Below are 18,358 nucleotides of genomic sequence, written 5' to 3'. Positions count from 1 at the left end.
TTGCATTTCTGTCTTGCCACAAAAGCCTGCTCAGAGACTATAGCATCCACACCACTATTTTTCCGTGTTTACTCCTCCTCTAGAAGCAAACTAACCAGCTGAATAAAAGTGAGTGGGTGCTCAGCAATCCTCATGGTGAGGTTCAATGCAGTATGAAAAGACAAGTACGAAGGAGGTAAGGAATTCAAGGTGGTGGATATCAATTGTGCATCCGAAAAATACTCATCTACATTCATGAGCTGCTCCCTCAAGTCCTGAATCTTATTTAAGTGATCTTGCATAGAATCATCTTCATGCATCTTCAGAGTTTCCAACGCTTTCTTCAAGAAAGAGATCCGAGTCTCATTCTTTCCTACAAACATATGCTCCAAAGTCAACCATGCATCTCGTGAAGAAGATGCCGAACGGATATGAGGTATGATGGACCGCTGAACTGCCAGAGCAATCAGCGACAAGGCCTGTGCATCACGTGTATCCCAAGCTTTTTGAGCTGCAGTTCTTGGAGGAAGTGGCTGAGGTGGAGCGGGCTGAGGTCCCCGTTGTCCACGTGCGCCATGGGGAGGAGGAGTAACGGGAGCTACAACTCCCGGTCGAGTTTCCTCTCCACTGACATAATCCCATAAATTCTTGGCCACTAATACATTCTTCATCATGAATGACCAAAGCAAATAGTTGTTTCCGTCCAATCTGTCTTCCTTGGATACATACGTAAAGACAACACCTCCCTGATTTGCCATGATGACAAATTTCCAAAGACAAAATGAGCAATATCAAAGCAGTTTGAACTGGAAACCTGCAAATTTCCAGAAATTGCAGCAAACATGTTTCTGCAATTAATGTGCAAGGGTGTACTCTGTCAGAAAACAATCTTTTAATGCACGCTTCCCAAGGTGCAAACAGTGCACTGCACACTGTTATCTCAAAATCCCCAAAATTTTTGCCAAATTTTCTGTCAAAACAGTCTTTCTGTGATTGTACCAGCAGTTCAAATGCAACTGTCGACAAAATACACAAAAGCCCCAAAATTTCTGATGATCCAGTCCAGAAATTTGCATGAAATTTATCCCCCACCTGTTCTGTGCTTACCGCGTATGAACCTCCTCTTCCAGAGCTGTGTTCTGGGCTGAAATTTAAAAAAAATTGTTTAAAAATGTACCTGACGTGGAGTAGGCCACGAGCAGAGGCAGGTCGCTGGTGAGACGTGCGAACGAAACACAGGTTGCTAACGTGGACTCGTTAGACGGCGGGAAGACAGTCGTGAGCTGCAGGCATTGACTCATGGAGGTGTCAAACGACGGGCAGGACAGTCGCTGTGTGGCAGGTCGTCGGGCGGGCGGGCTGGCTGACGTGGAGCAGGCCAACGTCTGACGGATAGGACGACAGGCGGTGCAAGACTGTCTAACAGAAGTCACGTGGGCGAACAGTCGAGCCAGCTGGCAACAGTGCCGACGAAACGGATCTCAGTCGACGTAGCTGGCGCCTGGGTTGACGAGGGCAGTGCTGACGAACAGCGCGCTGGTGGAGCTGCGCTGGCGGGCTGTAACGCTAGCAGACTGACGACGAGGTGGTGCCTGACTACTGACGAGACTGACGTTGCGCTGGAGACAGGTTGCGTGGAGCTGTGCGCTGGCGGCCTGGAGCAGAACTGGCGTGGCCTGCAAACTGCAGACTTGCACACTGCAGGCAGAAGCTGAGTTCAGAGCTGTGCTCTGATACCAAATGTGAGATGGGAGGATCAAGGTACAGCTGGGATTCAGTAGACAGTGTGAGAGTGAGAGACAAAGTTGAAGCACGACACCCAAGAGAATTAGACTGAATGAGTGTAACCAGAAAGTACAAAGTACAACCCTTAAACCTTAGGGTTGTAGGGGGTGTTCACACCCGACACACACTAAGTGCCCAAATGTGTATAACATAAGCACATAAGTACATACGACAATAAGACCATAAGTCTGGGGGAAAAAGCCTCTCCTACCGAGAGTAAAAAGTGCCCCAGTGTCCTACTGATCACCGACACTCCCATATGAGCGTAGGTGTAAGTGAGGCGTGAGTCAAATACCCAACAAACTCTGCCTTTCAACCATTCGATGCATGTAAGCAAGTCATCATTGGAGTCCCCCAACTGACACAAAGACAACGAGTGGGTCAACAATGCTTGTGCATGCTGCAATTCAACACGTAAAGACAAAGCATGCTAAATACCATACTGTCGGGATAACGATCGAGCATTATCCCTAAATACAGCCCAAGCTTACATCCCTTCAATGAGGACCCTAGAGCTGAAAGAAGTAATCAGTTGTTGAATATATTCCAAAAACTGATTTTGTAACAAAAATGACTAATTGAAACAAAGAGGCAAATGGGCAACGAGGGCCCTAAAAGCATGAATAGGTCTGTGATTCATCTCTAAGACCAAAGGATAGTGATCTGACAAAACACATTGTCTCTCCACCCACATATCAATAACTTCAAGAAGAAAAGTATCACTCTGGCAAATATAGATCCGATCCAGTCGAGCCCAAGTATTTGGATGCTGAAGAGAGTGATAAGTATATCTAGCCGGAGAAGGATGCAACCAAGACCACATGTCCTGTTTCAAGGATACAGCTGCCAGAGAATCCCACGCCTGTTGTTCAAGACCATCCATGACCAAGTGCTATGAAGTTGCCTGATCCATACATACACACGCGTTGAAGTTACCCATAATAAAGCCAGGATGAGCCATGTCCAGGCAGTGCAAATCATCCCAGAGTTGACGACATTCTCGAGCAGTAGAAGGAGCATACACCCCCACTAGACACAAAACCTCACCCTCATGTAGGATTTCCAAAATCATAAATCTACCACGAGGGTCCTAAGAAACCAAAGATGGTTGCAGGGATGATTTGACGGCCAACATAACTCCAGATTCAAGTGAAACATGTCCACTAAAAAAAACTGAATAATCCTTATATACATAGGTAGATCATGCCGAAGCATGTTGTTTATGCTCCACAACACAAAAAACATCCCAATTTCTAGTTAACATTGTTTTCCACAACCAATGTTGCTTATTGCCCGAAGAAACACCTTTCACATTCCATAAAGCAATTTTGATGATAACACAAAGAAAGAAAACTATTGAACCACCCCTTTCCCTTTTCCTTTCCCTTTCACATCAACTACTTTAGCTGTCTAAAATTTTTTCATTTCACTTTAGATCACATCTACCAGATCTGCTCTCTGCAAACTAGCAATCGAATCACAGGTAGGAAATAGTTGTTGCTAAGAACGATAAACATCACGAGGAGGCACAAGCCTCCGTTGCGGATCAAAGCACAAAGCAAAATCAAAAGCCCTTTTATCCTTCGCGGTGATTGCAGGAGAACGTGAGGGTTGAGGTTTCATGTAGAAACCCCTACCTTTACGTTGAAAAGTTTGAGTGATAGGCAACAGAAGTGGGTGGGCACGAGACAAACGAGGCTCCTGTCTGGCATTGTATCTAACCACTGTGACCCAAGAATTATTTTGCAAAGGCAAATTTCGACCAACTGAAAGCGATGCACACTCTATACCTGTTTGAGACACATTCTTCTTTCCATCATCATGTCCTTGTTGGACAAATGGCTCATGATCCGCTTCTAGTTGTTGTACCACTTGCCAGGGATGATGCTCATGCATATCCGTGTCACGAACCATCGAACTATGCAAAACATCCGGGCTTCTATCGCATTCAGAAATGAAATGGCCCAATTGGCCACATCTGAAACAGTGACCAGCAAATGTACACCATTTCAGCTCGTAAATCAACGCTTGCAATCCCGCAACCTCGGACCGGGAGTTGGGCGAGGTTTCCCTGTATCCCAAAGCATGCAGGCCCTATTCCTGTTGCGGAAGGCCAACCGAGGCTCCACCAATACTTCACCCAGAGTTCTCAATACCAAAGGCAGAAGTCTCCAAAGATGCGCAGGAAAATCAACCACCTCAACCCAAATAGGACATGCCTGCCAAAGTACTTCTTTAAATTCTGCCATAGGTCTCCAAGGGACCATATGTACTAATTGACCATCCATAAACCTGCTTTGCAAAAACCAAGTACGCAGAAATGTGATTTTTCATTACAGAAGTAATTGCAGAAGCAAAAACAATTAGAACAGACTCTCCTTTAAGCTTCATATCTAGCACATGAGTCTTGCCCCTATGTACAAGAGTAATCATTCTATTTGTAAAAAGAGGAGTCCCTTACGCGCATTATCAGCATTCATTTCACCTATCTTAGCTGCCATATGTCCACCAGGCTGAAAAAAACAGCGGCTGCATTTTGTACTCCAGGCATCAAATAAGGACTCTGCAGAGTCTGATAACCGGGCTGTAGACCAATATTAGCATAAAGTGGGTTCACTGCCTCAATAGGCATTCTTGATAACCTGTGGGTAATCCAGCCATTGCTTGAAAAATTGACCCACCACCAAAGTAACCAGGATAGGTAGCAAACTGAGGAGGAACAGTCTGTTGTGCCACTTGTGCATTACTGCCTTGACCATTCACTCCTTGGTCCTGTGCTCACGCTTCTTGCTGCACTGGACCTGTCTCCATGTTTGGTGTCTTTTCCACATGCTCACGCACATTAGAAGTTTGCCTTTTTTAGCGTTCCATGGTATGATGTGATGACTCAGCCTGAGAATCCTCATTATGTGACTTCAAAAATTTTTGCATCCGAGGATTCTTTACAAGCTGTTAGAAAGAGCCAACCATACTAAGAAGTTGTGCCATAAACAAGTCCTCCTGTTCTTGCTCCTCATCCTGTGGTTCAATGTTGGTTCTAGAAGGTGCTGACACCTATGCACCAATACTCTCTTCGGTGTCTACGAGCAAAAGAATAATTCTCTTCTTCATGAGGGATTTTTCCTTTGCCTTTATCCATGTTTGTCATCTCTCTAGTCCTGTAATCTCTGTAAAACCTGTGTATGGTCTTTTCACCCAAAACTATCCGAGCTTAAATTCTTACAGAAAAGAATTCAAATCTCGGGGATGAAACCATGAAAATGGTCTATGACTCATATAAAGCGATAGTTCCTTCAATTAACACCTGGTCTTTACATACACACACATAAGCAGAGACCTCACTCGCTCGCTCAACACCAGATTGGCCCCGAAGACTGGCGCCCCTCTTGGTATTTCTTTATCAATTAAAAGATGGAAAATTACAAAAATGATAATGTTCCAAAATGCATAACTTGTGAATAATTGGTTTTCATCTCTTCTAAGTAAATCCCAATTGCATAAGAACAGTACAGCATATCTAGATCAACATCCCTTTTAGAAAAGCATTTTTTGTGACCAAAACTCAATGATTCCTGTGCAGAATTGCAGTCTGCAGATCTCTAAATTCACTGTTCTTACTATCCACCATATCCAAAATTCACTATCTTTTTGTCTAGCACACTATTCTTACTGTCCAGCATGTGACCAAAACTCAATGATTCGTGTGCAAAATTACAATCTGCAGATCTTTAAATTCACTGTTCTTACTGTCCAGTATGTCCTACATTTTCTGTGACCAATACTCAATGATTCATGTGCAGAATATCAGAAAAAACACAGAATTGTACCTTCAATGGAATCAGCCCATCATGAGAAGCGTTTTCTCTGAGAATAGAGAGAGAATTGATCAGAGGGAGCAAGCTCTGCCTCCGTACTTGAGTCAGAGACATAGAAGTACTCTCCATGGATAATTTTCTTGCAACAATCTGCCCTCAACTCCTCAAAACTTCATTCTCCCTCTGCCCCTTATGGCTATTACATTTTTTTTAATGCTCTCTCTCTCTTTTGGGAATTTGTGCCACATGGCATACATGTAATAATTTTCATGTTTAAACCTTCTGGTCTAAAATTATCCATGATCAGTGCAAAATTTGACCTCGGCACAGACCAAAGAATTAATCCTCGTGGAAAAACAAAGATATTGACGCAAACAGATTCTGGGGTCCAAAAATAGTAACTCCCTAAATTTTAGGGATGGTGACCCCTGCATTCCTCAAGTTGTTTTGAGCAACTTTTATCATTGTGACCACATCAAAAAGTGTAATAAGGCTCAGTTACGGTGACTTTTATTTCGTGAGCATTCTCAAATGTGCATCTTCTGTCTTGGCCAGGCTCATTGTCCTACACCATCTCCAGTGGCTAAGCACACAGTCCCAAACCACTGGCATTCTATACTTCAGTGCCCATTCAATATGGAACTGATCCCAAGGCTCAGACAAACCATTAGTCTAATTTATCCCAATGGCTGTCTCTTCTGGCCATGCAAAGATCCCGGCTTATTCCAAGAGAACTCTGGGGGTAAGAAGCAACAGCAACAAAAGAAAAGAAAAATAAAATATTTACATAAGTAAATAAGAAAAGCAACTGTAAAAAGTATCACCACTTGGTGACAATGTCCAGCCAGGGAGTAGCAATATCAGGAAGAACCAGGTCAGCAAACACCATAGAGGGAATTTGCCACAACACTAAATCCCGGATTCGGGCCACATGGCCATGAATCCTAGATACTGAATCAAAAATGAAGGCATTCCAAGTACGCCAAATATGCCACAAGGCTATCCATCCGAGGAAATGAAAAAGGCAAGAATAATTTGATAGGGGTCATCTTCCCCAAAATCCATGAACGAGCTGAAATCTGGTGTCGAGTTAACGAGGACTAAACATAGAAAACAAAACAACGAATATGCCTTGCGACAGGGCAGGAGACAAAAAGATGAAGCACTGTCTCATCACATGTAGTACAGAATATGCATCGCCCAGCAGAGATCTTACGAGCACACAACACATTCCCAGTAGGAAGAGCCCCAATAAGTAGCCTCCACATAAACACTTTTTCCTAATATGGAACCTTAAATTTTCAAAGCTAAATGAATCTATCCTACCACTTCTTTTTGCTTTCCCAAATGCACCATAATTTATTTGCCTTATCCGTAACCCCTCTCTTGGCCTCTACCATCTGATGATATATCTGATTGGCCGACCTTATCTCAAAATCATCCGGAATCACAAACATCCAATCGTGCCAGGGAGACAAGAGCTGTAATGTAGGCAAAGGATAGTAGCTCGTAATTCTGTCCTATATGGCCGTCCAAATAACATGATACCCTCTAGGCATCCAAAACTGCTGGCGAATATGCCGAAATGAATAAAGACGGGCCTGTCTGTTGAGAAACCCCTCACCCGCAATTTGCGTTTTTGCGTTTCTACGTTTTGCATTTAGGGTTTGCAACCCCAAAAAGGAGCGCCATCCTAGACTGACTATGCCTATTTTTAGGCCACTCTCTCATTCATTCCTCACGGCTGATTCATTCAGTCTGTCACCACTTCTCTCCAATCTCTCCACTACCCTTACACCCCTTCAGGAGGACATTGCGGTTTGTGGTTCGTGGCTGTCTTCACCATCTTCCTTGTGCTACGGCACCCTTGTTCCCTTGTATCACATTTACTCCTTGATTCAGATCTTCATCATTCCATTCATCAGAGTTTCTTCTCTCTTCTCTTCTCTTCTCCATGTTTACCGAGTTCACTCCGTGCTCTTCCCCGCCAACCCTATTGTCTCGCTGGTACATCATCTTTTGACATGGTATCAGAGCTGGATCTGCTCACCTAGCAGCGAAGATACTCCACTCCAGTGAAGGCAAAGACCGGTGGCGGGTTTGGCATCCACTTCTCTTCTTCTTCCGCTGCATCAAAATCTCGTTTTGGTAGATTTCAGGTGTTTCAACTTGCTGCCCACACCCCGTTCGCGGAGGACATCTCAGCTGAAGCTATCCATTGCTGTCTCCATCAGTTGGCCCCTGATTTCCAGCCCTCTTCACACAGTTTGGAGCTGATTCCAGCCAGGCGACTGCTAATCCTGTGTAGACCTACTATCATACAATCTGCCACGTCATCACAGTCTTGCTGTCTACGTTTTTAGTCTTTCTCTCTCCTACTGTTGTTTTTCCCTGCGTTTTTAGTCTTTCTCTCTCATGCGGGCTGTCCTATCTGCGTTTTGTCTCTCTCACCTACTGCCTACGTTTTTAGTCTTTCTCTCTCTTGCAAGCTGTCCTGCCTGCGTTTTTAGTCTTTCTCTCACCTGCTGCCTACGTTTTTAGTCTTTTTTTCTCCTGCAGGCTTCTTGCCTGCGTTTTTAGTCTTTCTCTCTTCTCACTTGCGTTTTTCTACTGGTTGCAACCTCTTACTGCTGGTCACATCCTCCTCCCACTGGTAACTCACTTCCAACCATTCCATTACCCTTCCACCCCTTGAGGCGGACATTGCGGTTCGTGCTTCACACTGCCCTCACACCCCTTGAGGCGGACATTGTGGTTTGTGGTTCATGGTGGCTGACCTCTTCCTTCTTCAGTAAGACACATTGGTATCCATGGCTTCTTTACCAACAGATGACCAGACTACTGGGTGCTCCTACTGTGGCATCACCAGACACACCACGATGCTTGCCGACTTCAACCTTTGCTCTCCACCCCTTTGGAGCACATGCGTCTTCCACCAAGCACTCCTTGTGCCACCTCTCCTTTTTGGGCCACAGAGATCATTCTGCATCGAATATCAAAGTACTATGCTCAAGGCAATAAGACGTATCCAATGCGCACTAAGTCCTTTCTAGCACATGGAGGATCGATTGGCGCTACGACTCCCTGGAGATTGTCACAATGCCAATGCCAATCTTCTCCCACTTATTTACAGGTACAATGGCTTCCACAACCTACGGATTTGCAATCCGCTCCATCGAGAGACAATGATTGTTTGATACCGTCTCCTCGTCAATCTGCTCCTTCGAGAGACAGTGGCTACTCAACTCCTTCCTCTTCTTCAGCTACCCAATCTGCTCCACTAAGAGACAGTGATTGTTGCCCACCTCTTGCTCATTCTGAGCCCTACCCTTTTCCACCCTCAACTACTCAGGTTCGAGAGGCTACCTCTGGGAGCTCTTCGACACCCCAAATACCTTCTTCAGCACGACCGGCGGTACTTCCTTCGTCATTAGACATTTCAGAGTCCGTGATCCATGGGTTTTTGGATTCCCTCTCTACTTTAGAGGGGGATTCAAAGGGGGATGTTATTTCTTTGCCCTCAAAGGGGGCATCTACTTCTTCTTCGACTTCACCCATCCTCTACTTTCTTGGGGTGGCTGTCTTCGACCAATCATCTCTTCTACTGATATCCAGGATCTTTCGGCACCCCCTAAATCGAGACCTCAAAGGTTCAGCCGCAACTTGGTGACGAGGCCTTCGTATTCCTTCCAGCATGGATGCACGGAGCTAGTGACTTCTCTCACGAGGTTGTGTTTCGGGTTCTCCAGTTCACTCTATCTACTGGCCTTTACTACAGGTTCACTTTCCGATGGAAATCTTGGGTCTTAGGGATCCTCTACATCTTCTTCCTCCTCTTCTCTTCTTGCCTCGGTCACTTGGTTAGCATGGAGCCATCTCCCAAGATCGAGTACAGGCATATCCTTATGGTTCTCGGCACCACACAAAGTCCGACATTCCTCCTATGCATTGCATGTTTTCATCATCTTTGTACTAGAGCGCTTGGGTAAGTGAACAATTTTCCCACGAGGGACACTCTCCAAGTGACACTTGCTGCATGAGCATTCTTCAGCATGTGGCATTGCATCTCCACCTCACTCTTCTCTTGTTCCCCTTTTTGGGCCTGAGAGGGGGTGTTAAAAAACCCTTTACCCTTCATCCATAGTTTGCGTTTTTGCGTTTTTGCGTTTTGCATTTAGGGTTTGCAGCCCCAAAAAGGGGCACCATCCTAGACTGGCTATGCCTATTTATAGGCCACACTCTCATTCATTCCTCACAGTTGATTCATTCAGTCCGTCACCACTTCTCTCCAGCCTCTCCACTACCCTCACACCCCTTCAGGAGGACATTGCGGTTCGTGGTTCGTGGCTGTCTTCACTATCTTTCTTGTGCTACGCCACCCTTGTTCCCTTGTATCACATTCACTCCATGATTCAGATCTTCATCATTCCATTCATCAGAGTTTCTTCTCTCTTCTCTTCTCTTCTCCATGTTTGCCGAGTTCACTCCGTGTTCCTCCCGCCAACCCTATTGTCTCGTTGGTACGTCATATTTTGACACTGTCTAGGAATGACACCATCCTGGACTAACTACAACCCCAACCGAGCCATGAAGTTAAACTTGTCTCTCTGTAGATCTTTGTTAGGCCAATCCAACATCCTGGAAGAGGCCAGTACTTCGCCTAGGAGAGAATTCTCCTCCTTGAGAGACTCTTAACTGGTCCTTTGTGATACATGCATATATTCAAAGTTTAACTTGGACTCTCTCCTAACTAAATATGTGATACAATATGCACATGTCTTTTTCCCACACATTATCTTGTAATACCCTTGGAGATCTTGTGTGCTCTTATATTTGGCTGAGAGAGGGACCATGCCTTTTTACCCTTAGTGAATTATACATATCCTTTCATAGGCCCTCAGATCATTTGGATTCTTATCCACAATATGTCACACTAAGGGGATTTTGTCCAGATCTAACTCTAGGCATTGTATTTTCCGACCTTTCCATCTCATGGACAGCATGCCACAAGGCACATTAGATCAGACCATCTCGAGTCATTTCAGGCTGAGGAATATTTCCACAAAACAATTGGCCAATTTCTGATCCATCATATGTATAGGCTGCCGAAATGGTGCACTCTTCACTTCTTGCTTCGGTATTTATTGACCCTAGATCACAGCATGGGAGCCTTGTCCCATCTGCCTTCATTCCTACTTTGCTGTATATACACCCCTGCACCTCTGTTTCCATCAAGAGGTTGGAATCTTCTTGCACATCTCAGTCTCCACAGTCTTGATTGTAGTGTTTGAATCCTCCCAAGCACAAAACGAATGAAGCCAAGCCTTCATAGCATTCAGCAACACAGATTCACAACCTGTGAAAGATTCTGCTTCTCCATGTACACGTAAAAGAGCTTGCAAACAGCGCAGTGAGCATGCTACTCATGCTCTTTCAATGAGCATTATCAACTAAGCCACAATCATGACCATAAGGGGCCGTATATGTGCAATCACTGCAGTAGAGAACCAGCGCGAAATCCCCCACTTGCCAACGAAGGGTGGCGAGCATCGCAATCGTGATATGGTGGCATTATTCACTCGCCAAATGGGAAATACACCTGCAGAACTCACAAGTGTCGTCCAAAAGATACGCAGAACCAAGGAAAACAGCACAAAATGCTGCACCATGCAACCACCTCGACTTGTCTCCATATGTGTATCTACGACTGTGTATGTATATCTACGACTTTGTACACACACACACACATATATATATATGAATATATGAGTGTATGTATATATAGTGTCACAATCTTTCTTTGGACTCAAGTTCTTGAATACTAGGTCCCAGGATATCAATAAAAATGAGTGCAATTATTTAGCGAGCTTTTCTTTTCTTTTCATATTTGTAGTTTTCCTAATTTGTTTAATCTTTTATGTTGTACTTGTTTCCCAAAATTGAACAAAGCTCCAAAGTTAGCATTTAATGCTCTAAATGACAATCTCCCTTTTTAAAAACCATTCTCGAGGGGATGGAGATGGTCTAAGAATATACCATGTTTTATCTTATGTACAAGAGACCCATCCATCCTCTTGTTCACTTCTCTCTCTCTCTCTCTCTCTCTCTCTCTCTCTATATATATATATATATATATAAGATGCAAATCCTCTAATACCTTCATGGTACCATTGTGCAAGAACAATCTTTGGCCACTCGCCAGTCTTCACAACTAGTACAGATGAAAGAGGGGCTTGGCACATGTGCATGGCCTACCATTGAAAAGGGTTTGATTTCCCTGAGTAAGGGTTTAATACCCCTTGATGGCTATGAAGATATTCAAATTTGAGGACTAGGATACAAGTGCCATAGAGGGACATTTAATCTTTTCTTTCCGAAGTGAGTTATACCTTGTTTTTCAATAATTGAATTATATATATCATATGAACACTCAAATCAAAATTTTAGGGTATTTTACTACATTGAACACTTATTATAAATTAACGGTTCACAAAATAGTAAAAATGAGGGGCCAATAGAGTGAGAGACAAGGATGTATTGTTTAAAATGTATCACAAAATAAAAAATATACAAAAGTTTATATGGCTCAATTGTTAACTACCATCACACGCATGCACGCACACGTGCGCGCGCGCGCACACACACAAAAGAATTTGAGCCATAGCTTTAATGGCTAAAAAAGAGACATCTTTTGTGTAAAATTGCCACTAAATTAGGGTGGAGTGTATTTTACTTTTGAGGGGACGTCACCTTATTGACCCCTTTTATTCCACCTACTTGTTAGCGAAATAAGAACAAGCTTTGTAAGTAGCCAACTTTTCTCACTAGCTCAAGTGAAGTGAGGGTGTGTTTTGAACCCAAGATCAAGAGTTCCATTATTGCTAGCAAGGATAAAGGCAACTTAGGTGGTGGTGTAAAAAAGGGTCTTATTATCTATGTTGTAGTGCACTTGGCTAGCCCCACGAGAGGTAGTTGTCATAAAAGGAACATATGTGGTAGTCCCCCTAGCCACCAAAGGTTGTCATCTTAAAAGGGACCATATATCTAGTGGGTTGCCAAGGGTGTTGGGCATCTCTTATCAACAAGTCCCTAATGTAAGCCATTGCATGTCGCTAATGTAAGCCTTGGATATTCAATTAGTACAATATCATTTGTGAGTACATGGCAGTTTGTCTCCTCAAAGTTTGTATGAAAAGTACAATGCTTAATATTTGCATTTTTTTTTAATGGTGCAAAAAACTCATCCCCATTTTCTAGAATGCTAATTTCACTCAAATCTCATATAATATGTCACTTTTATACCTAAACTAAGAGTAAACTAAACTGCTTAAAATTGCACCTTTATTTTTAAGGATGTTAGAAGACTTGACCCATAGTCTAGAAATAATTTGATTAGACTTCAATGATTTCATTTTTATCAACATTAATGTAATATGTTGGCTTCTTTTACTTATTAGTTAGATAAAAGTCAAAAGAACATGAGTCTCATCTAAGCATGTATACATTGGGTGGTTTAGATGACCATTTGCATAGAATATAACATGGGGGTGGATGTGGATGGCTTGCTACATACATAGATTAGGATGCGAAAACTCATAGTCAAACTCACAAGTGACTTTGGTGAGCTAAGACTTTCTACATCATGCCACTAAAAAAACTCCTCTCAGACGGACAGTTAACCCTCATAAATTGGATATTATAGCTTGCAAGGTATTTGGGAAGTACTAAGAGTTTGCCTGCCTTGCCTTCCATCAAAGTAGAGAACGAATAAGATGCATTTCTTATGGCACACAAGTTTGCAATATGTAAAAAATCCCATGAACTCCATGCATCTGCTTTCATTGAACCTCTACAAATGGAACAAATAAATCTTGAGGGTTGTTACCACTTAGTGGAATAGTCACTATCAAAGACTCTTACTTTTAGAAAAAGATTATGAATGCATGGGTGTCCCCTTAGAGCATTGCTTTCAATTCTTATTATAGTACATCCTCTTTTGGACATAGAGCATCTAACAAAATGTAATTCAATTCAATTTTCATTTGAATTATTAGTTTTTAAGAAATTTTAAATGATGAACTTATCACTCACATTAAAACATGTATTTGTACTCACTAATTTAGAGTTGAATGCATTCCCCTTGGACTTTTATTATGCTTCTCTCTTTAAACTCGTGTAGTTTCTCACTTTTATATTTCTATTCTTCTATTGACTTGGTATAGACAATTATGCCATCAAAGTTTGTTTTGCACAATTATTAAGTCTTGCCCAAATGTCATTCCATCCTCAATAATTATGCTATTGATTATGGTAGAAGCTTAGGTTAAGTTGAAAGGTATGACAAAAAACTTATGCAAGTAAAGTGAAAGCCATGTTTTGAATATTTTATTATGCTTTTTAAGTTCAATGATGGCTACCTTCCATATCACTATGCCCCCCTCTAATCTATCCAATGTTAGCAAAACATTTCTAAAGATTACTAAGAAATTCAAGTCACGCCAACAAATGTTGTAGTATTATATATATTGGGCAAGTACAGTTTTTGCAAATTATAGTCTTAATGGTACATAAGCACTTCCACCAATTATATTTTTTATATAAATAATAGTCTTTGAGTATTTACCTTTTAGAGATATTTAAACATTAAGGATGATAATCATCCCAAAGATTTGAAAAGAAAAACCTAGTGAGACAAGTGATTGAAAATAGCGAGACAATGAATGGACTAGAGAGAAGGGGAGAGATGGACAAACAAACATGTAGTGACATATAGAGAGCCAAGGTTGATCATATTGTTAAGCACGTAGCTCACTTTTCTTTCACCAAACTTTCAAGGATAAGAAGGCACATCTCTCATAAGTGCTTAAACAACCCCCACTTCTTCATCCTCTAAATTCTGAGACAATGCATAAGGTCTTATGTTTTGTTCCCATGCTCATCACCTTGTGTAGGAAAGAGAATGCAATAATACATAGCAAATTTTGAACTAACTCTATAGATATATAGGTTGGTATACTAACCAATCAATCATAAATTTGATGGAGAGAGAGAGAGAGAGAGAGAGAGAGAGAGAGAGAGAGAGAGAGAGAGAGAGAGAGAGAGAGAGAGAGAGAGAGAGAGAGAGAGAGAGAGAGAGAGAGAGAGAGTGTGTGTGTGTGTGTGTGTGTGTGTGTGTGTGAGCGTGTGCACATGCACTGTAATAACATCATTGTTTGAAGTTTCTCTTTGGCATGTGAATAAGATTACCAATAGCAATTATGATAGACCTATGAGTTAATGCTTGAAGGTCTTATGTGAACAAAAGAGTGAAATAGTTACACTATCATTCTAGTTGTAGATTAAAGTTATCATATGGATGCTATTGTAATAAAAAATAAAATTTTGTTATAATTTAATTAAGTAAAATGTCTTGACATCTCTCAAGCCATTTATAAAGAAATGAACATTTGGTAGCTTAACAAGGTAACATGAAAATACTTATATTTTAAGGGGTAAAATTATCATTTTCCTATATGCAAGACTTTGAACAACTCTAATGAATGTTATGTAATATTGTATTAAACAATTGCAGGTTAATTGAGCTAATAAACTTTGAAGGATTAACTTTGGCATATGAACCAACTCCTTTGGATATTTTAGATATACTCCAAAAATGTGTACATACTGCATTCTACTTTTCATTTTATGGGTTCTCAACTCAACATCTTAGAGTATGTTTTCCTTTTATGCAATATAGATTGTGACACTTTAAATGTTTGTGCCACTTAGGTATTTTTAGCTAACTAGCAAATTGATCGAGTAAAAGTGGAATGAACTACATTGTCCAAAGAGACTACTAAATTGGAAAGACAAGAGCCAAAGATAGGTGATGATCCTACCATATGAAAAGTGAGAGAGGGGAATGAAGACTTAAGAATGACATATGAACAAGAGATTTGATAGTTGAAATTAGTTTGAATTAAGTAAAATGTAAGCATATAAAGAAAGGAATGAAGATATGAAAAACACGAAAAAAAGGGAAAATAAAATCTCTACATGCAAGAGTATTAATTAGTTATGTAAGGCACACCTAAATGGTTCGAACTATGCAAGAGATAAGGTTCCAACCATCCTATTAAATATTGTGAAAATTTTAAGATAAATTCTAGAAGAATGGCAAAAGGAATACCCAAGAATAGAAAGTTTATATTTACCTCATAATTGAGTGAAGTATTGCCATGTGCTCATTTTAAGACTAACATCCATTATTAAATTGAACAAGTTTGGATAATTTAGGTTGTGCATTGCCCATCTCCACTCTTCTATCTATCTTTTCAAGAGAAAGCTTCTAAGAATCCTATGCCATATTGTATATAATAAATATAAATTTTAGAAAAAATTTAAAAGGAAAATTGGCATCCTAAAGAAACCAAATATTGCCACAAAAGTATATTAAGACTAATCTACATTACCTTTGAATGATTTTTATCTATGCCTCGTTGTTTTGGCAGGACCAAAACCACATCCATATCCTATACCTCCTCCAATAAGCTTACATCTAGTTGATCTAGTCATAAGTGAAACTAGTATATTCTTTTAGAGGAGTCACATGAAAATCAAAAGGCTTATGTTTAGTTTATCAAGATACACAAGACAAACTATTTGGGCTTGCGCCAAATAACCATATCTAGTTGTTGTGCTAAGAAGAACATCCGTTAATGATGAGGATGTGAAACTAAGAAAAGTAAGGTGAGCCCAATCGCCATTTCAAAGTTGTGATCATTTTCTATAAGATCTAATGGCTCTTTCAAAACATGTCCTTGTTTTAAGGAGGAGAGAGGGGGGGCAAAAAGGATCATTTGTGAGTTTTTTTTTTCCTAATGCAAGTCCTGAGTGCTCGTAATTAGTGTGCAACTATATAATCTCCCAAGCTATAGCGAAGGTGTGCATCTACGATTGAAATTATTTGTTGAGCATCTTAAGAAATACATTTTTAAGGCCATGTTTTTAAAACAAGGTAGAGTTCTGATCACCATCTTCCTCTAAGATAGATAATTCTCATGTTAGGAAAACCCTTACAATTAGTCTTGTACTGGAAAAGCCACTTTTGTGGCTATTTAGACCCTTTGTGAAAAACTATTTCACATATAATTGCTGAATTGAAGTTGATTGTTCTACAATAGATGTCCCCTAATACATAATAAATTACACATTTGCAATATTTCATTTGGATTGTGTATAAGTATTAATATCCCGTTAATATAAACAAGAAATTCCTTTTGTTTTCAAAGAACAAAAAGTTTGATGTTAATGAACACATAAAAGATTGAAAGTGGGGTAAAATGCAATCATAATTAGAGCCTTGTAAGGCAAGAAATTCTATAACTATGGGGACATAATAAGTGGGTGGCAGCATATTTGTTAGAAGGATAGAAGAAATCTCATAACTCCAAGAGTAGAAGTTGATGGACGCAGGATGTTCTTACTGTCTCGTGGAAGGGTGGCCGAGGATGACGTTCGGAGGCAGCGCATGAATGCGCCGATGATCATAAGCAGCAGGAGCAGCGCCAGGGGGGGGAGGGGGCGGTTGATAATCACCATTGACATGGCCATTGCAGTTCTACAAGAGCATCAGACCCGCAGCATTCTTATATTGATCAGAAGAAGAAGAAGAAGAAGAAGAAGAAGAAGAAGAAGGACGAGGAGAAGGAGAAGCAGATATCGACGATGAAGAAGAAGAAGAAGGAGAAGAAGAGCTGATGATGATGATGATGATGATGACGATGATGATGGGTTGGTTAATAGTAGAAAGAAGAGCTTTCATGGCGCAGAGTGATAACAGTCGCTGTGCATGCTATTGCACGTGGGTGGTAGACAGACACACAGACACAGAGAGAGAGAGAGAGAGTCTGTGTGTGTGTGTGTGACTGACTGTACAAAAAAGCAGAAAAGCAGGCATTTATGCAGAAACTTTCGAGAGAGAAAGGTCTAGACTGATCTCTTTCTCTCTCTATCCATGTATCTATGTATCCACACACACACATGTATAATATATATATCCACATATAATATATGTGGACATATGCCTTTAAGGCTATAGGACTGTTCTTACCACACTAAACTACTCTGTCTAAATATACTACTATGGATAGTTGTATTTACTTATCTACCTTTCAATCAATCTCCTAGGTCATTTGAACCTTTTTGCACTCTTTAACATGACTCTTTCTTACATGTACATTGTAGTATTGTACAACATAATTATTTGCTTGAGTCAACTCTCTCTCTCTCTCTCTCTCTCTCTCTCTCTATACCTAGTTACTTTGCTCTATATTGCACACACACGCATGTGCTTACAATAGCAAGCCCTTACAAGTGATGTCAACAAAGGCAAAAGGAAGTTTGCACTAAATGAAAAGTTTTTCTTTGTGAGGCAAGAACTTTTAGCCTTGCAAATAATTTCGGACATTTGAGAATTTCTACTTTGAAGCTTGTGGCACAATGTATGCTATTTTTCCCATCCCCTACAAGCTCGACCATTCATCTTAGGGACTTTATTGCTATCTACCATGAGAGGAAGAATCCTTGACAAAAAGCATCGACAAAAGTATCCAAATACTTCACTTTCACCCTTCAATCTATGTCCATAAGAAAGTCAAGACATGTACAAAGTACAACCTAAGGGAACATCTACCACTTTGACCCTCCCTTTCCACCTTTCTATCGAATCTATTGTTATTAATGTGAGAGTGAGCCTTTAATAAATGAGATTAAAGTGCAACAAAGGGTCCTCCAAAGGA

At 41.1% G+C, this 18,358-nt stretch overlaps 1 protein-coding gene across 8 annotated transcripts in view; it reads right to left on the bottom strand.

Moving 5' to 3' along the window:
* LOC148040930 (uncharacterized) overlaps positions 1 to 17,532 on the bottom strand; it is a 191,294-nt gene extending 173,762 nt beyond the window's left edge. For all 8 annotated transcript variants that reach the window (XR_015690323.1, XM_087674636.1, XM_087674670.1 and 5 more), the window contains exon 1: positions 17,045 to 17,532. Coding sequence is in view for 7 of the 8 variants with exons in the window: in XM_087674636.1 (XP_087530762.1) it covers positions 17,045 to 17,171 (127 nt within the window). In the remaining variant the exon portion in view is untranslated. The remainder of the gene's footprint in view (positions 1 to 17,044) is intronic.
* Positions 17,533 to 18,358: the final 826 nt, after the last annotated feature.

Source organism: Lygodium microphyllum, chromosome 1, assembly GCF_053477565.2.
Source record: "Lygodium microphyllum isolate KBCC chromosome 1, Lygodium_microphyllum_v1.1.10, whole genome shotgun sequence".
Lineage (NCBI taxonomy): Eukaryota > Viridiplantae > Streptophyta > Polypodiopsida > Schizaeales > Lygodiaceae > Lygodium > Lygodium microphyllum.
This window is presented reverse-complemented; position numbering and strand designations above follow the sequence as displayed.